Raw genomic sequence first — 20,831 nt, 5'->3', positions numbered from 1 at the left:
CAATGAACAGAGCCAGATTTTAGCATAATCTTGTCTAAAGCAAGCATCCTTTGGTAGAGTAAAATGGTAATTATGGGGTAATAGACACTGTGATTGGACAATAGAATAATGCAATGATCTTGCTGGATTTCTGCTCCTTGTTTGTTCCTTGTTAAGCTTCTGACAGTCTTCATGATCTTTTATTGTGGCTTACAGCTTGCCTTATCCATTTCTGTGCTATCCAAAAGTATTTGGCTATCAACAGCATTTATATATAATCCAAGATTTTTTATATGTGTATGCACGTATCTACTTATCTACATACAAAATTAACTTTAAGGATTAAATCCAAAGTTATGTGATCATCATGGTCAGATCAGGTGACAAGCACCATTAAAATCAAATGAAGGTAGGTGGTGTAACTACTTTGGAAGGATAGCTGTCATGGTTCTCTTAATACATTTTTATTTTAATATATTCATGAATAGCATGTGTACCTGCTATTGTTTCCATTTTTAAAGACTGAGAAGGGATACATAGGAAGAATTTAATTGAAAATTAGATGAAGTTTAAGTCAGTCTGAAAGTGTGAATTTTAGACTTTCTAGAGCCCCAAATACTAGTTCTGCTCTTTCACATCTTGAAATGGATCAGTAACTCAGCATCTATCTCCTACACAACTTCACTGAGGTACTGAGAAGAGGCTTTTCTGTAACAAGGTTCCATGGCAAGTTTAATCAGATTGGCTCTATTTGTATCTAGCATCCACAGATGTGTGCAAGACAACAAAATCAGTATCTATGCACTTGATTAAGGAAAGCTTCCATATGGTAGCTGTATGCCCCTTCTCTTCCCTCTCAGAAGGAGGGCTCCATACCCAAAGTTCTGTGGGAGGACTGGGTTTTATATAAATCAGTCTAGGGAACATACTCTCCTCCCCATCTCAGAAAGTTGCCCTTATCTTAACTACTCATGTGTAAGAGAGTGGGTTAGTGATGCTCCCTACCTCTGCTGTTAACAAGGTGACCACTTTGCAGCAAATTATTTATCTTCCATCTAAACAAATGGAAGAATGACACTCTGGTAAAGATATTTGCTCTTTTTATTCATCCAGAGTCACTGGATTAAGTTGAAGAACAATCTAAGAGGCAGCCACAACAATCAGTGACTCACAACCGCTGCCCTTTTTCACTGAGTTTACTGGAGAAGTTGGGAAGGCATTTTCTAGGACAGCCCTCCCAGTTCTAAATACCAGAAAGAAAGAGGCACCTCTGCTATTTCACACTCTAAAGCCCTACTTCTTCTCCCATGGATCCTTTTGTATTTTGCATTAGATATTTAAAATATATACTCACACCTCTTTGTTAACCCTAGAAGAAGCAGAACGGATGTTTCTCTTCAGTGGAGTGGTCTATTCCACTAGATATCAAATCATGTTGTTGGTTTCCCTTGTGGCTGACGTATTGCCTGTAAAGTTTCAGTGAGATAGGTGTGGAATGCTTATTCCCCTCCTCTCTTGACCCAATGACTAGGGCTTGTTCCTGGGATGTAGGCATTATGGCTTCCTATTTTTCCAGTAGACACTGAGATCCTGTCTCCTCCGTCCTGCACATGAAGCTATTATGACAAAAAATGCCCTCCTCTTCCAGAAATGTTTTATGAAAAAATAGGAATGCATTGGTCAGATGTCTAATTTAGGTAGCTATGTGCATAAATTAGTTTTTGCTGCAAGTGTCAGTCTCCTGGGGATGTCTGACTCCCAGACATGCTTTTGCAGAGGCATGGAAAACCATTGTGTGCAACCTCATATCTTCTCTCTTCAGTATTTCCTTGTGTATGTCCCTGCAGCTGTGCACTAAGGTCAGACATGCCCAGGTCCCCTGTTGTTCCTCTGGTGAGACAGAGGTGCTCCATTCTACATCCCTGAAGCTGGTACATTTGGCTTTGGACTGAAAAGCACTGAAAAACACAAATGCTCTTGTTACTTCCTGGAGCTGAGATTAGGTTCCTAACTCATGGTTGTGGTTTCAGCTAGTTGACAAGACTCCTTACAGAAAGGGATATTTAGCATTGCAAATCATGAAGACTTCTGTGGCTTGGACTCTAAGTTATTCTCCATTCATCACTCAGAGACAGCTTTGGCAGAACTGGGTTGCTGGCTTGTCCTGTAACTGGTTGAATTAAAAATTCTGAAACTGCTGAAATCTTCTTTCAAGTCCAGGGATTAATAATGTGGCTGCCATTAATTGTGAGTGCTGTTTTGTGACACAGTAAAGGGACCAGCTACTCAAATACTCAATTATTATGTCAATGTGTTCCACATCTCTGGGCACCTCTCCTCATTCTCTTTTGTGTCTCTGACTCCTTACACTTTCTTGCATTTTCCAGTGTGGATTCCTCAGTTCTGCTCTGGCTCAGGGACTATGTTCTACTACAGACACATTGAAAAACCCTAAATTTCCTCATTTGACACCTGAAACAACAAAGAAATTGGGCCATAACACAAGACATTTCTGAAGTTTCTGAATGTACTTAATACAAGGCAAACCTCATGTGGAAAGAGATCTTGATCTTTTATTGTTCCTTTTGGTGACACTGATTGTTTTTTCTTGCTGTTTCAGGCTTTATTTAAAAGGTCACAGTGGAACAGCTGGAAAACAGAGTAGCCTGATACTACATGGTGCTGAATTCAGTACAAAAGATGCTGACAATGACAACTGCATGTGTAAATGTGCTCTCATGTTAACTGGAGGTGAGTACAACTCTGAAAACATGTGGTACATTGTTAGGAATCTGCTCTGTTTTCCTTAAGCAATCATGGATGAAGTTGAATTCATGGATGTGTAAGTACTGTGTGAAAATTCCTTTTATTATTATTATTCCTACTCTTTTCTTTATGTATGTTGTGGTAGTGCCAATACCCCCAGGTTCCTATCAGCAGGGAAGGGTTTATTCAGAGATGCAGACAGTATACTTCTGCACTGAAGCTGTTGCAGCAATGTCAAGAGGGAAAGGTTAGTGTTATTGTTGAAGCAAGAAAGGCCAAGTAAGAGAGAATAAACTAAGAGATGAAGAAAGGGGGAAGATCCTTATGAGAACTGGGAAAGGACTCACCCAGAAAAAGAAGAGAGAAAGGACATGGAAATAGATTATTAGAAGGTAAAGTTTAAAAGTTCCCTAAGTTCACTTAGGGGGTGATGCTATTATTGAAATAATTACAATGATTAAGCTTTCTGTTTGTCTTATACAAGCTATTTAATTAATTAATGTAATGGCTAATTCACTCACCTGTGAAAGGGTAGACCTACAGCCCCTTGTTTAAATTGTGGCACCTAGCTGTTCTGGAACTTTTAAAACAGCACAGAGAAGTTACGCTAGGACGGGTTTAAGTACAAAATCAAACTAACTGCAAGCAAGTGTAGTGAATGTGATTAATATAATTTCCCTCCACTGTGGAAGAGGAATATCCATTATCTCTCCAGACAGATATCTAAAGGTCTGCACAAGAGTGAGAACTTTCTCTTGCAAATGTTGCTTATTCTGAGTCCATGAAGAGGCAAGCTCAGTTTTATCTCTAGCATGTCACACTAGAGCAGAAAGGTTGTATTGGGATTCTTTGGTTCTTAGAATGTATGACCAAGAAAGGCTCTTATCTTCACATCTGATCTTCTGAGAATCTCCCTCAGTGATTTCTAACATTCCTGGAAAAAAAAACCTATAGCATAAAAGTTATTCAGTGTTTTGGATCAGACTTTTAAACTGATATTATTTGTGGTTACTGGCACTGTGACTGGATCCAGCTCAGGCCACATTCAGGCATATATGAGCCTCTTAAGGCTATTATCTGTTGACAGAAGACGTGTTTCTGTCAGTGGAAATTTGCATCAAACACACAGCCTACCTCCTCATTCTTTTTGCTAATTGGAAGTTGTCCAGCTGGGAGAATCCTTAAGGAGCCTGCTTCTCAAACTTTCCTAACTTCCTCTACTAAAATCTTATTAAATGGAAAACTTCCATTTAATGGAAGTTTCTGTGGGAAACTTTCTAGAAGACAGGTGATCAGATGCTACCTTCCCATTTGTATAACAAAGGTAGCTGACCAGTTCTGGGGCAAATAATGGGAAAGAAGTCAAGAGTTTATTTTAATTAACAACTGGTGATCTTTCCCCTTAAAGATCATGCTAAATTAATGTATTTCACTTCCAGGGCAGGTCACAGGCCAGTGAAAATCTCCTAAATGTGAGTTGTGTCTGTGGTGAAGTGCAGACTCGTTCATGTATCTGAGCTGCCTGGAAACACCTCCACTCCCAGACATCTAATTCTGGGAGCTGAGGGTTTTGTTTATTTTCTTACCCTGACTTCTGTGGCAGGTCAATGCCCTGCTAAGGTCAGCCTGCTGTTGAACAACCATTTCACAAGTTTCACATATATTTTGCTGCAGTAGTCCTGTAAATCAACAGGAAAACCACATATTGGAATGTACTGGTAGCAAATGAAAGAAATAAGGGGGAGGGGGGTGAATTACCAAAGGGTGAGGAAATCACAAATAGAACACATCATTGATGTGTAAAAGGAGATGCAGCTAGGCTTTGGAGAAAGGTGACTGAAGCTCCTGTGTAGCACTAAGTAAGTTGTAGTTCTTTGAGAAATACCTCAATCATGCAAATTGCCATTAAAATAAATAAATAAATTAATTAATTAATTAATTAATTGATCTCCCTGCTAAATTTCTCCTCAAAAACACCTTATGCATTGCTTCATGAAATAGACTTTCTCATTCCTTGAGAAGCAGCAGAAATTGAATTAAATACCAAAACATTTGTTTAGCGAATAGATGTCAGTTTTGTGCCACAGAAAAAGACTGATTAAGAAAAGTAGCAATCCAAAAGAGGTTTTGGGGGAACCTCTCTTTTTTTTTTTTTCTTTTTTTCTTTTTTTTTCCCAGAAGATATCAGACTCTCTGTTAGTTTTGGCAGCATCACAGACAGCACTTTAATGATGAATGATATGAAATCTAAAGGCAGGTTCCTTGCTATCTTGACAGTTTGGGTGATCCCGTTATCTCTATGAGGTGAACTAAATATATTTATGTCAGGAAAAAAGGCTGAGATAAGCTGAAGCTCAAGACTGTGATATGGTTATAGTCAAGGCTGAAAATAAAAATGTAAGGAAAACACACATTTCTCTCTGTGATCTTACTAGTTGTCAGTTTTATTTGTTCTGTATCAAAAATATTCTCTCTCTCCTCCCTTCTATCCTTCCTCTCCCTCAGAATAAAAAAATAAATAGTGGAAGAATAGCATCAGCAGTAGCATCAACAGAATTTTGTGTGTGAGCTCCTTGTCCTTTTGAGAACCATATTCTGCTAGTTGACTCTATCTTAATGCTGATTTTAGGGAATAGTTTCCAAATGTATATGCCTGAGCTGGATTTTTAGATCCTGTGACCTTTTTGTGGTAGTTAAATATTTTAGTTGCTTTTTGTGGAAAACTTAGAAAATTTCAACTCAGCAACCTCGGTTTACTTTAAGTGGAGACAAGGCATATTTATTCACATAATTTCTTCATTTAAACTTAAAATTTGTCAAATAGTATCACTTCTTCTTTTGCAAAAATAACCATCAGGGACTGGTGTAACATCTCAAGCCTGTAAACTGAACAAAAGCTTTTATTTCCATATAATATCAAATGTTATGAATAGAAGAGTACCCCAATGAGCATACATACAACTTTTTGCAAGATACAGCACTTAAAATGTAACAAACTCTCATCAGAATGAAGCACTGAGCAGATATCCAAGGCACTTCAGACAGATTTCCAATAGAAGAGCACTTAACATCTCTGGATAAGATCTGTGGGCAGCAGGCCATGTTAGAGCATCCTGCCAGGATACCACCTGTCAGCTGAGCCCCAGAAATTGTTTGTGCAATCATCTACAGGCACTACAAAATGACTTATAGTAACTTGGCCCATAGCAAAAGTCTTAATGCAATTTGTTTTGTTTTGCCTTTGAGAGACATTTACACAGGCATTTACCTTGCTTCAGATGGTATGTGAGAACATTGCTAAACTCGTGATGCCTGAAATAGCTTGCCAAAGTGCTGGGGAGACTTTCTAGATGCCTAGCTAAGATTGAAACAGCATAGAATCACTGAAATAAGATTTGTGTTTTTTTGTTTGTTTGTTTGTTTTGTTTTTAATTGTCTGGGAGCAGAGGTCCATCTGTCTGCAGTCTCCTGTCTCCGACAGCAGTCAACAGCAGATGCCTCAGGATGGGCCTAAGAACAATACAAATAGATGATACTTCCCCTGAGTATTTTCCTCTCAACATTTTGCATATCAGAGGCTTCCTGAGTCAGACACATTTCCCATGTATTTAGCAATCCTCAGTGGATTTCTCCTCTGTTTGGTAAGACGATGCTCAATGAAAATCCCAAACAGTGGTGCATTTATTGCTTGTTGTTTCACTGCATTTTTTTCTCCAAGTGGCAAATTTTATGAACCTCCATCAAGAGCAATATAGAGGATTCTTCTCCTGTCTTGCAGGGAAGTTCTTGGCTAAATGTAGTAGTCTATCCATATATAATCTAATCAGAAAAAGGCATCTTTTCTGTTACATTTTGTTTGAAACAAAAACTTTGAAAGTAGTACCTCAGTACACTTGAAAGTGTTTGACCTGAACCCCAGAAATCATGCCCACTTACACAGAAAAGCACCAATTTTTAGGTTTTGTATATTGTTGTTTTCATGACGATGCTACATATAAAACAAATTTCACAGAGTATAATTTATATTACCTAACAGTTTGTAGATAGAAAAATATAGCCACCATGTAGATAATAAGTGTTTTGAACTGGATTGATTTATGCTAAAAATGTTAGATGTATTTCATTAGATAATGAAATACTACTGAGCACTTTAAAGAAAATCATCACTGTATTACGCTGTTTATAAAGGTTAAGTATGGACAATAGTAATAAAGGGGATGACCAAGCAGTGACTGACTGAAATATTAGTCTATATATTTAGAAGATCAGAACATGCTCACCAGTCTGTAAATTTCATGTTATTTTTAGCTTGTGATTTACTAGAATTATAAAAGGACTGTATTATCTATGTGATGTGAAAAGCTAGTGACTTAACATCCTATGTCCTGATTTTAACATCTAATTTAATCTTCAGAGTATCAAGTGCTGCTAAATCTTAGGCTAACCAATCCTATACTCTATCAAACAGTAGAAAACAGGCCCGGAAAAAACCTCCAGAGTTCTTTTAGTCCCTCCCCAAGATAGAATCTTCTCTAGCTATTCTATTCTAATTCTATTATTAACTATTCTATTATTAACTATTTTATTATTAACTATCCTATCCTATCCTATCCTATCCTATCCTATCCTATCCTATCCTATCCTATCCTATCCTATCCTATCCTGTTATTTCTAATGATAGAGATTCCTTCTTGCAATACAATATGTTACTACTGAGTTTGGCTACCCTTAGTATAAGAAAGCTTTTCTTGATGTCTAAACTAAATCTGTGACAACTTAAGTTTGTTCTGTCTTGTCCTGTCCTACATTACTGAAGAGAATAGAGTGTTGCTTTTCATTCTTTGGAATAAATGCTTTTTTTTTTTTTTTTTTTTTTTTTTAAGCAGATTTCTTATGGATTTGAGATTGTTAGCATTTCCTTTCTGTCTTGTATTCTGGATTAAACAAACCTAAAACTTTCCTCTTACATTAACTCTTTTGGTCCCTGTCAAGTTACTCCACATAGAGCTTGAGGTGTCATACAAAACAGGACCCAGTTTTCTAGCCAAGAAATTGTCAGACATAGACTAAGCATTACCACCTAATTCCTCTAAGGGAATTAAAAGTTCAGAAACATTGAAAACTTTCATAAAATCAATTGTCTTTCAGTCATTGAACACTGTTCAAATATTTTTGCATTAGAAATTTTTCTTATTAGCTTTATTGCCAAATGCACTAAATTTTATGAACAAACCCAAAGGGCTAGAGATAGATATTGGCTTTTCTTAGAATTAATTTGTCCCATAAAGGCATACAAATGTACAATTCAAACTTTGGATCTGATTGAGCAGACTGTGTTTGGATCTTACTGTATTTGGAAACATTCATTGTAATCATGAGGGAGAGGAGAGAACAATGTGTAAAGAAAGGGTCTGTCATCAACTGTGCACCTATTCCTTTAACATGTAGAAGACAACTAATAGCCTGTCATCAAAACTAAGTGATCATTAGTAAACTTGCAATTCAAGCTAGATTTACAGTGCATTTTTGATTGATGAGCACTAGGTTACTAAAAAATCATTTTACGTACATACATGTTTAATTACAATTTATACAACAAGCCAAAACCCAAAGCTGTTAGCATTGGCGTACTAAAACCCTTTTTAAGCTGGTGCTTTTGACAATGAAGATTCTGCCATGTGAAGATTATATTCGTAACTTCAGAAAACCTTTCCAAAAGATTTCCATTATATTTTTCTAGTAATAACATCACTCATTTGAGCAATGCACCTTTATTAGGTAGGGTTTTTTTTGCAAGAATTTGTGGAAATTATCTCAATGTACTTTCATATTCAACCAAAGATACAGTAAGAGCAGGCCTGTGAGGCTGATGTGGTGATAGCTTGTTTAAAATGAACTATTCAAAATACATTTATTTAATGGAAAGAGCTGACATGAATTTTAATAACTCCTCAGTGATAATAGCAACAGTAATTATAATTAAAGAGCAAAGCATAGGATTCCACAAAGTGTCAATGTGTTTTAACTGTTCCAGAAGAGCAACTGTCTACAAGGGTGATTCATGTTTATTTGTATAGCTGAACTTTCAAACAAGCAATGCATTATCTAAATTACTTTCTGTTTGGGCAATATATTTTATGACCTAAGGATTTTTATTGCAAACAGAGATGATAGCATTGCCTGTACTATACAAACAAATTATTAGAAGTAGGCTAACCTCAAAAGACTGTAAGGCTCTCCTCAGTTCAAATGAGTAACTGAAGGCCAGATGGTGACAACTTGAAGAAACTACCTGTGTTTCTGAGTAAAAACTCTCTTAATCATTTCATGAAAGCCTCTTCTTTATCTCTTCATTAGTCACTTTAAAATCTTTCTTCTATATTTCTCATAATAACCACCCTTCATGATTCACATGCATGATTCAAATATCCCACAGAAATTACTGCCAAAAGTTATATCTGAGGTTAAAATCTTACTGCTATTCAGAGGGTTCCTGATGCTTATTTGGGAAAGCCATTACCTTATAGTGAAAAATAAACAAGATTTTTCAGGGGAGGAAATCCCCTGAACTTCAGAAAATATTTAGCTATTGGGAGTGTTCCTTGGGTCAGACTGTCTTACAGCCCTGGAACTGCTTTGTTTGGTGTTTCCTGCACTGTCCGGTATTGCACGTATCTCTTTCAGGTACTTCAATTTTATGTTCCCTCACTTCCTCATAGCTACCAAGAAAGGCACTGGTTCTATTCCTCTTTCCCTTAATATACAAATGTCTGAAAGTCATGCTTGTGGAAAAACAATTCCTTTACATGTATCCAAAGATGTTGACTTTGGTGTTGAGACATGGACGTTTTACGACAATCTGAGGCCTTATGGGGAATGAATAGCTTTTAGAGGACTACATGGGAGGAAGGAGAGAAATAACCATATATATATATAGAGAGAGAGACATACACACACGCACACACACACACGTATGTAAAGTAAGAGAAAAAAAATGTAAAAAAGTTGAAAGATAGGAGAAAGTAAACCCAACATCATAAAGTAGTATTAGGAAATATCTTTTTTAAAAAATTGTACAGTCTCATTAACAAGAACAGTATAGTAGGCCAAAAGAAAAGATGCTCATTAAAAATATATTGGAAAAAAAAAAAAAAGTAATTATTTAAAAGTCTAGATGTGGGATTTGAGTAGGTCCTCACAGAACAATTTTTAAATCTTGTGCATCTTCAACTCATTCCATTGTTTAACATAGATTTTGTAGGGCACCACTGGAAACCTTTTACCTAAAAAGTCCATTTATGCATCTGTTGCTGTTCCTTTAAGATGAATGAAATGGTAACTAGCACAGCTTGCCATGTCTTCATCCCAGCACCATAAACAGAACCCAGCTGCATCTGTGTTCCAGCTTTGAAAAATGAGGATTAGATTTTCTCTGTTTAACTTTGTCTTAAGTTTCTACAAGATTGTACTCTGGTTACAGTAAAACATCAGCTGTACAGCTTTCTCTTTCTTTGCTTATTACCCCCTTAGGTATATCATTGTAATCAAAGGGAGGTCAATTGTATCAAAATAGAAGTTTGCCAGAATATATCTGGCATAGATTCTTCCCTCAAGATTTCATTATGAAGTGTTACTTCTGAAAAAAGCCATTTTATTTAGTACTTTGAAAAGTATTATCCAAAATCTAAGAAATTACTTTACAAGGCTAGAAATATAAATTACATGAATTTAAATACAAAGGACAGAGTAAAAGCACTGGATCTATAGGCTAATCACTGTCAATATCATATCAATAGTAGTAGGGTATAGCTTAAAATACAATGTATTCATTATAGACAAATAAAAGGCTGGGTATGAGGAAATTGGAGGATTGACTAGGCCAATGCACATTGTCTAAAAGGAGCTTCTCACATGTTAGTTCCATTTTCAAAAGTTAGAGGGGGAACTGCACTGAAAATTAAAATTATGCATTTCAGTCCACAGTGACACCTGCAGATTTTAGTAGCCACTTGTTAGACAGGCATTGTTTGCCTTTACTGGTGGTGCCTGGTCCTGGACAGATTACAACGCTATGATATGCAGTCTGAAATGACTTTTTAAATGAAAGTAACATTTAACCACTAAAAGTAACAGCCACCATGTAATCTTTATGACCTTATTTGCCTTAAGACATAAAGGCAAATGTTCAGTAAAACAGTATTACATGGAAGGATACATAAGACCTATGCTGAAGATTCACAAAGACTATAGGTCTTACTGTGAAGAAAGAACTGCAGAAATCTTTCTGACAAATAGAGTTTCTCACCACCAAGGTTAATATATTCTGGGCATTGGGAATATTAGCTCTTTGCAGTCTGGGGATTCATTCTGCCTTCCTCAATCTGAACTAAGCATCTTTCTATTATATTAAATAGATACTCTGTAAGGTCTGGAAGAGAAAAATTATTTTCCCATCAAGATATACATCAAAACTCCCACTAACTTCAATGGAGTCAGCATGTCACCTAGTTTATCTTTGTCAGCTTGTGTTCTGTAATCTCAATGTTGCCAAGTTTCAAGTTGTTTGGAGTTTTCTCTAAAACTCAAACTCCCATTACAATCTAAAATTCACCTTAACATGAAAATGTTTCAGCTTTTCATACTGAAAACAAAAACAAAACAAAACAAACAAACAAAACAAACAGAAACTAAAAGAAAAAGTGCTTTATTTTTGATGTTATTTTGTTGTTGTTGTTGTTTTGTTATGTTTGATAACCTCTCTAACTCTTGGAGGCCTGAGATTAAAATCATACTACAAAGGTGCTGCAAGCAGAGCCCAGGGCTCTTCCATTCTGATGCACACAAGTAGTTTGAGTGGAATTTGCTCACTACCTGTAAGCGTCTTCACCACAGTTAACTAGTTTATTTTTTTATTATTATTATTTGAGATCTTGGGGATGTAATCAAGAAGGGTTACTGATTAATCTCATCTTAAAGCAAGTAGTTAAAATAGATCTGAAGAATCACACTGTTTCCACCACTGGTTCAATTTTCTCTATGAGTTAAAGACATAAATACATCTACTACAGAAGTCTAAAGCCAATGTGACTTTTTTTGCATACGGTTTGCAACCACAGCTGTGCATCAAAGCTGTGCTTATAGCAAGTTTGAATTCTCTGCATACAGTCATAACAAATGGTAGCAAAACCTCTGTCATTGTTAGTAATATTCACAAGTACTTGATAAATATTTCTGGATTATTTTCAGTGCTATGCTAATAGAGCACTCATGAAGGTGGAGGTGTGGCTCTACATGCATTTTCTTTGACAGAAATCTCCGGTTGAAAAGTTCCCGAGATGTTGCATTTCTTTTTTATCCCAACTTCTCAGTTTACTGCATCTTCAGTTATGCTAACATAACAGTTCATGGAACCATTCTGTAAACCAGATTGGTGGTTTGTCCTCAAAAAGAAAAGTTTTGTTTTGTTTTGTTTTGTTTTTGTTTTTGTTTTGTTTTGTTTTGTTTTCCCTAAATCTGCATCATTTCGCTTTTCAGAAGAGTCTCACAATGCAGCTGAAGGAACAACAGTCTAGAAGCACAAGCATCTGGGGAAGACATTTCTGGCCCTGTCTTTCCAGTAGAATAAAATATACAAGGCTGGACCTGGAGATCAAGGGTCAATGAGTAGGAAACACCTCTGACTGGGAAAAAAAACAGGCAGGGTAGGGGGTCTGGAAAAGACAGCACTTTCTAAGCCTACCTAAAATACCAATCAATAATATTTGTAATATTTTTTCTTAGTCAATGATAGTGTTTCTGTTTGGCACATTTCAAGGTATGGTTTAGGAAGCTCAAGATTGAATATAGGTTTTCACATTCAAAATGGTAGGAAGATTTGGGATTGAATGTGACTTTTCTGACCCAAAGTGTACATGCAGTGAATTTACCTTGATTGAAGTTGGCCATACTGTCACCTAAACACATACACACTCAGGTAACCATCTAAACCATCTATCCATGCACATAGGTATTCTGACTGAAGATCAGTGTCCTATAGTGTTGTCATTGTCTTCACCATTTAGTCCCTCCATTCATTTGCAGAGTCTGGTTTTAAAATTTATCTTAGTCTTAAAAATGTCTTATCTATGTTTTAAAGACAAAGTTGATCTCCTTGTACACCACTCTGAATACTGATTATGTGTTACTGTAATATTGTAATTACTATAAGAGCATAGCACAAATGTGCTTGTAGCTTATGCTTACTAAGAACATCTAACCTAAAAGCAAAAGCAAACTGTCTGATCAGCAGAACAATCACAGTTAAAGCAACAGAAAAATACTGGTAAATGACATTAAATCAAATCATGCTTATGTTCTAAATAACCAAACAAGTGGAAATTATGCAAATTACTTATGAGTTATAGTCTTATTATGATATGTTTACATGAACTGGGTGATCTATAATAGTGTAAACATGCAAAGCAGTTTATTTGCCTTTATTGTTCTTGTTCTTGCTTCACATGCAATGTATAAAAACTGAAGGAGTTAAAACTCAAATACTTTTCCAGATCTGTAAATAATTGGTGTATTCTCCAGCACAGCCGAATACAGAATAAAAAATATATGTATAAGTATATATATATATATAGAAATAGGAAAGCAATATTCATCATCACTATTCCAGAAGTGTTTATGAGCTTCTGAATGCCAGAAGTGGTTAATCAGCTAAACTTATAAAACAAAATGAAAATGTTAAGTGCACTTGCAGTTTAATTGTTTGTCCTTAATGGTTTCAGGCTGGTGGTTTGACGCCTGTGGCCCCTCCAATCTCAATGGGATGTTCTATACGGCTGGGCAAAACCATGGAAAGCTCAATGGCATCAAGTGGCACTACTTCAAAGGCCCCAGCTATTCTTTGCGCTCCACCACCATGATGATTCGACCCTTGGACTTTTAAAGGCATTCAGTGGTGGATCCAAGAAAAAAATCAGAATGCCACTGCTCTTGACAGCACTGCTATCACAGTCTGAAGGTAAAAGGTGAAGGGCTTCTTGGAAGCAACATGTAGGGATGATGCAAAGTCACTTCATTATCACTTCATAGCCTGCAAAAACTCCCCACCAGTCACCCCACGTCTTGATGACATGGGGAGGCTTGGTTTCGAAGAAGTTGGCTGCAACAATTTTCCAGAGAGGAACAACTGGATCCAGTTATTCTAACCAAATCTGGTGTTTGTCAGTGGACTTTTTTTTATTATTTTTTATTATTTTTTTATTAAAAAAATGGAAAATATACCAGATTATTCAACAACAGCATCAGAATTCAAATATATGAAACATATCATCCATGGTCCATTGAGGAAAAGTTTTTCAGCAGTGAAATGCCATCATTATACACATGAAAAAAGGATTATAAAGACAGCTTTTTTAAAACTCATTTTAAAGCACTGAAGATGACCACTCCAAATACTGTCTTTCTTAAATGAACTGAATTTGAATGGGCGGATGGATTTATGTTAATCCCAGAGTTAAATAATTTGTGCTAATAATTATTTTTTATTAAATATTCGAAGGACATATTTCTCATAAATAAACTGAGTCAAATTATGAAGAATGATAAGGGTAAGAAACATAAATTCTTCAGTTGCTCTGTAGAGGTAAATGAGGTAATTGGCATAATCCCTGAGCTAGGATTTATAGCGTGATAACAAACTTAGATGTATTTTGAGCTTTTTCCTTTCTTTCATTAAAGGCAGTCTGAATGTCACATAGAAAATTTGATAAAAGGTTTAAAGAATGTGAAATATTATCCTAAAGAAAATATGGGATTTTGCATGGAATATTTTCATCAAAAAGAACACAGAAAGGCAAACTGTTAGGGTATAGCATAGCTTAAATCAATGAATTCATTTTACAGCATCATTGCATGTACGCAATTTATCATTCATTATTTTACTTTTTATTAAATTTTTGTTTCTTCACTGTATTATTACATTTTTGTGAATATCAGAAGCATGCCAGTTGTACACAGTGCTTAGGCTACAACTATAAAAAATACTCAGCAGAACTGTATAGAAAATAAAGAATTGTGAACTGTAAATAGTATGTTTATATTTCCTGTAATGGTTGTTTAATTTGTACATGCAGCCCTGACCCTACTCAAAGGGTGCTAAGCCACAAAATGGTATAAATATTAAAAGAACTTTAGAAGACTGCTTACAGGTTTCCACTGTCATAACAAATAATTCTGATATATTCAAATGTTGCAGAAATGTGTGGCAAGATGCACAATGTGGCTGTTGGTAAGGATGAAGTTCCTATCAAAACAAGCAACAAAGTAGTTGGGTGGCCCATGAAGTGAAGTTATAGAGAGAACTCTTTTTCAATTACAGTCCCTCATGGTTTAATCGTATTAATAAAGTACATTTAGGAAAGTATCTAGCCCTCATTCTACTTCTGCTATACATAAAAGGAAAAGCCTCACCCTGCTCCCACTGAAATCAAAAGTAACATTGTCATTGATTAAACTGGGACAAAGATCACATGTATAATCTGAATGTGGTAAGTTTGTTGTTTGTCTGTTTGTTGGTTTATTTTATTCATTAAACTGTTCCTGAAATAAGGCATGATGAAGATCTGAATCTTTTTTAAAAGAAGATTTTAACAGAGTAAGAGAGTAACTGATTTATTTTCCTTTTTTTTTCCTTTTTTTTTTCATTTTTAAGGAATAGATTAAAAAAAAAAATGTTTGGATTTTTTAAGCATCCCTTCTTAAAAATCACAAAGACCACAGGGCTCTCTGTTTTTGTTACAATTTGATGTTTGTTTAGTTTTAAGTGGGAAGATCTTGTTTTTTTGTGTGTGTGTATTTGTACATATTTATATATATATTTGAAATAATCCTGCATAAGGGTTAATTTGTTGTTTTCTGCTGAATAAGTTACCAAAGTACTCCTTGCTCAGCAATTTCTTCACAGAGCTGTTTTGTCTCCTTTTCCAGAAGTTTTTTGGAATGCTCTTCATTTATGTGCAAAAACTGTGGTCCGTCTTCTACTGTGTTCTCAAAAGTTGTATTTTTTGCAAGTCTCCAAGTTAGGAATGCCATTCTGCAGATCTTATTGCAAAAGGCAAAGCACATTTAAAATCAAAAGCATATTTACTGTTTATTTATCTGTGTTTGAAAGAAAAAAAAATGTGGATTTGTTTTCCTATCCTTTATAATAAAACATTTTTTAAAATTGCAGACTCTGTGATTTGATTTCCTTTGAGAATGCACTTCTGTGACAGGCTGACATTTTACCAGCCACTATCTCTCCCTCTAAGAGATAATAAATTTAGTCAAGGCCTAAGGAGGGAGTCATATTAGAGTTTGTGCAGAAATCAGTATTTCTAACCTTTCAAATATGTATTTCAGTCTTTTTCATTCAAATTCTTTGATTAAAATCAAGGGACTGTATTTCTCATCTTAAGTTCATATCATACAACTACCCAACAGTCTATAAAAGAAAATGTTTCTTGAATTCCATTAGCAAAGATACAAATAGAACTGTATGCCTATTTCTCTTGCCTTTTGACATATTCTTTTATCATCTTTTCAATCATGTTGCATGGCAGTGACAGATTTCCGTTGTTTTCATCACTACAAATACTTCTTGCTCCTTTTGTATGCCTTTTAACACCAGAGAGATTCACTTTTAATGTCTCTTTGTAGTGAGTTTTTCACCATTTTCACGGGTACTTTTTAATAAATGAATTTGTTCATTGCATTCATTCAGACTAAGCTATCTGAGAATCCGAGGAAATACTTTCTTAAAACACATTTTGCTCCTTGACTTGAACATGCATGAACTGCATGAATTGAAGAGTTACAATCAGTAAAAAAATGGTCTTTCTGGATTTCATCATATAAAATGGGACTTGCCTTGGAAGAGGCTGAAAGAATAGTCAATGGCCAATGGTAATGTTAACTTCACTGTTTACCCCTCACAGTTAAATTTCTTCTTTTTAAAAAAGGAATACACACAATTTTAACAAATCAGTGCATGTTTTCCATCATATATAGATCCTTACTTTTTAACATCCTCTAAGGCTGGAGATGTAGTTTAAATGCAGTTTTCTAAGCTCCTTAGCATCCAGTACTTGCCTATTAATTAAGCAAATCATGTACATTTATAGTCATCTGTACAAAAGGTTCACAACACACAGTTTCTTAAAAAAACCCTTCCAGCTATAATAACAACATAATTTCCCTGTAGACCAGCATCTCAAACCACCCTCTGACCATGCCACCAACAACCTCACTTGGGATTGCCACAGCACTCTTCTCCTTTGGGAAGAACAAACCTGAAGCAGCAATCACAGCAAAAGCTTAATGCTCTAGGTAGGATCAAGCCTGAATTACAGCCAAACTATGCTGCAGTCGGGCCAAAAGTTGTTCTTACCTACTAGTTTTTACAGGAGCTGGATAGCTTAAGGAGAGAGGCAGTAACTCCTGAATACAGAAGACACTTTGAGAGTTGCCTGTGACCTGTGGTGTTCATATCCATACACACACAAATCCATATGTCTGAAGAAAGCTTGACACAATCTGTCAAAATCTTTTTCAATATTTTTTTCCAGAGGAACTGTAATCTCAGTAAAAAAAAAAAAAAAAATCCAGGATGTACACCTAAAAATAAATGAAAAGTGCAAGTGCCACCAGTAAGGTGAGATAAATAGAGAGCACACGAGTGTAGAGGAGTAAGAACCAGAAAGAGTAGACAGGGATATGGTACTGTTCTGAACAGAGGGAAAATACAAAGAGTTGGAAGGGAAGGGATTAACCATGGGACATAGCAGCTCTGCATTTCCTCTGGCTCCTGCCACACTGGTGACACAGTGTAAGGAGTCCCTTCTCCTCTGGAGCATCCAAAACCTCCTTTTTCTGGTTCCCCATAAAGACAGGAATCTATCGGTCTCATTTGTTTCTGCATTCTTTGGTGGGTTTTGTGTGTTTTTTGTTTGTTTGTTTGTGTGCGCTTTTTAAATTTTTGCATAGGGAACAAATCAATGTGAAACTTTGGGAAGGTTATGCTGCTTTATTTGTTGCTTATGTTTATGTCAAGATAGCTCCATAGCAAATCCTTTAGAAGTGGAATGTTTTCTTTAGAAAAACACTGTTTTCTGTTCTGTGAATTTTAAGGACTGATAAGGAAATAACACCTGTGTCTAAATTCTAGTGAAATGACAGCCTTTATTCTTCCACTGTCTAAAATTTCTGTCAGGAACAAATGTTATTACTATAGAAATAGCCTGTGAAATTTTTTCAAATCAGTGTCTTCAATTGAAGAATGGATATCCACTGTAAATATGATCAAAAAAAAAAAAAAAGCCACATGAAGACCTAGTCCTGTGTTTTGGTAGAGACAATCCTGAGAGCCAAAGTGGTACCATGTAATATTTTTATCTCATTATGATCCTCTTCTTTCTCTCACTTTATTAGTGTCCCTATGCCTCAAAAACAAAGGACCTGTGGATGCACTGAGTCACAACCAGAACATGAACTATGGGGTTCGCAAGGTCGGTCCCTGCCAAACCCAAGGGAGAGAAGCCCTTCCTGACTCTCATTTTCTCTGCAAGACTGTGGAGGAGAAAATAGACACACATGAAAACAGAGGAAACTAATATAATTTCTGGTGCACCCTGGTCGGGGCACCCCCAGACGGGGAGAGAAACACTATGATTCCATGATACTTTCTACTGAAACAGAAAGTGGATGCTTTGCCAGGTCACACCTCTACAAGCCCGAATAAGAGCCCAGAAGAGAAAATAACTCATAGGCACCTGCTTCAGCCTGGTAGGAAAAGGAAGGAAGACACTCTGAAGCAAGGAAAAGGAAATTGGAGACTCTTGGTGCAAAGACAGGTAAGAAAGAACTGAAGAGTGAGAAAGTGGTTATTAAAGGATAATGCAGCAAAGAACGCAAAGGGATATGATTAGGAAGCTGAGTGCAAAGCCAGCAAAAGAAGGAAGTCAGTTTGACAGAAAGAATAAAGAAATAACAAAGATGAATGCACAGGAAAAGGAGGAAAATGAAGAAGAATTAGGACGGGGAATCTGTAGGAAGATGAATATCAAGCAAACATGAAATAATAATAATTTAGAAAAAAAATAATGACCATAATATTTCACTCTAGGTAGTTCAGGGGAAAAAAAAAAAAAAAAAAAAAAAAAAGGATGGAAAGGTATGGCAGGATAAAAAAAAAAAAAGGAAAGAAAAGAAAAACAGACATACCCTATATCATGAGCATTATAGTAAAAGTACAATAGCATTAAAAAATAGTAGTACGTGCAATGACAAAAAAAATGTATTTTCATGCAGAATAATTTCCCAAACAGTGTCACATGCATTTTTCTCTGGTTGAAAAATCATGAATAATAATGCCAATGTATATGACACCTGACAGAACTATAGGGTGTCTCTGCCTTTGGGAGTTAGGAAAAAAAAAAAAAAAAACACTTTTTGATTTAGATTATTATTTTTCTGTATTTATTAGAGGAGAATTAATATCCAATTATTTTTCCAAAGCCTAAAAGGAACAGTGTGGCAATTTAATTTCTTGTTTTTATTTAATATTTACAGTGCAATGGAGATACATTGACGTGGTAAAATCTAAAGCAAGACTTAAAAAGCAGTCCATTCTTGCAGGAATAATTTTTGCTAATATGCTGTCTGAGAAACAGCTCATGCTTTTAGCATGAGACAAGAATCCACCAGTAGATAAATCAGCTTTGGATAATATTTATTCTTCCACTAAAAGATGTGGATCTCCATCCTTTTGCAGCCCTCTCATGCTTATATTTAGAATCATTGTCTGCTCTCAAGGAAACTACAAGACTCAGACCTGATCTCATTCAGCTACAGTGTTGAACCACTGGTTTATTTTCTTTTGAATAATGGAGCAGAATTCCTGGATATATGTTTTATTTGTTGTTCTTTTGAAGCAAACCTTTATTATTTATTTATTTGTTTGTTTGTTTGTTTATTCATTTCAAAGCTTCTGCTTTAGAGTTCATCTTTTATCCACCACATATGATTATTTAAACCCTCTTTGAATGTTTCATTTCATGCTTTTTGTTCTGAAAAAGCCCCAGGCAAAATTCTTCGTCAGGACTCATGCAGTGGTTCTTGTCTCCAGTCTTCTGCTCTGCCTTCATGCATAGCAAGTTTCACACAACAAGTCACCATTGCTGTCCTTTCTGAATCGTTTCTTTCAGTCCTTCCTGGGAATCTGTCTCTCCAGTGAAAAAAAATAGATAAATAAAAATAAAAAGAAATAATATAAACATAGACATAGACATAGACAAATATAAATATAAATATAAATAAATATAAATATAAATATAAATATAAATATAAATATAAATGAACTCCTTGGACCAACCTGGACACAGATCCTTGGTCCCATAAATCCTTTCCCACCACTGCCCAATGACTAGCAGCTGCCCAACTTTTTCTGGCTGGAAGACACATCAGGGCTATCTGTATCTCCAGTGGGGAGTCCTCCAGCCCCTCAGTTTTCCTCCCACCCACTTCACCTAGAAAAGGTCCCTGTCCCAAGACTGGAGAAGAACATGGCCCAGGAGCCACTGTGGCAGCACTTTTCCACAAGGTGCTGCCTCTGCACACCCCCAGGCTGTGCACACAGTAAAGCAGCCCCTGTGGAGTGGAGGTGCTGCCTTTTAGACTGCCTGGTCACAAGCCAAAGATGATACAATGTAAATGTCACAATTTTTTAAGAAGTACAGCCTAATTATCCAAAGGCTATTCCACTAAATGCTGGGTTTTCCACAGGAGGATACAGGCACATAAACATGTAAACGGCAATATGTCCAGTTTCATTTACAGAAGACCAATAAGCTCACTCGCCTGAAGTGTGTTACTAAAGCTCTGAAGTTTGTTTGAAGTTTTAAAGGCCATGGGAAAAGACAATAATAAATACGTTGGACTTTGTGTAGTAAAAATAGCCTTGTAAGTAAAAGGGTTTTTTTTTGAGTTCCCAAAAATAAATAAAATTAAAAGATGGAAAATTTATCTCTGTGACTGGGCCTATAGGTTTATTAACAGAG

At 35.9% G+C, this 20,831-nt stretch overlaps 1 protein-coding gene across 4 annotated transcripts in view; it reads left to right on the top strand.

Annotated features, from left to right (window-relative positions):
• ANGPT1 (angiopoietin 1) overlaps window positions 1–15,966 on the top strand; it is a 185,051-nt gene extending 169,085 nt beyond the window's left edge. For all 4 annotated transcript variants that reach the window (XM_035546446.2, XM_035546448.2, XM_035546449.2 and 1 more), the window contains 2 exons: window positions 2,600–2,730; window positions 13,521–15,966. In XM_035546446.2, coding sequence (XP_035402339.1) covers window positions 2,600–2,730; window positions 13,521–13,681 — 292 coding nt within the window. In that variant the 3' untranslated portion in view covers window positions 13,682–15,966. The remainder of the gene's footprint in view (window positions 1–2,599; window positions 2,731–13,520) is intronic.
• The last annotated feature ends 4,865 nt before the right edge of the window (window positions 15,967–20,831 follow it).

Source organism: Cygnus atratus, chromosome 2, assembly GCF_013377495.2.
Source record: "Cygnus atratus isolate AKBS03 ecotype Queensland, Australia chromosome 2, CAtr_DNAZoo_HiC_assembly, whole genome shotgun sequence".
Taxonomy (NCBI): domain Eukaryota; kingdom Metazoa; phylum Chordata; class Aves; order Anseriformes; family Anatidae; genus Cygnus; species Cygnus atratus.
This window is presented reverse-complemented; position numbering and strand designations above follow the sequence as displayed.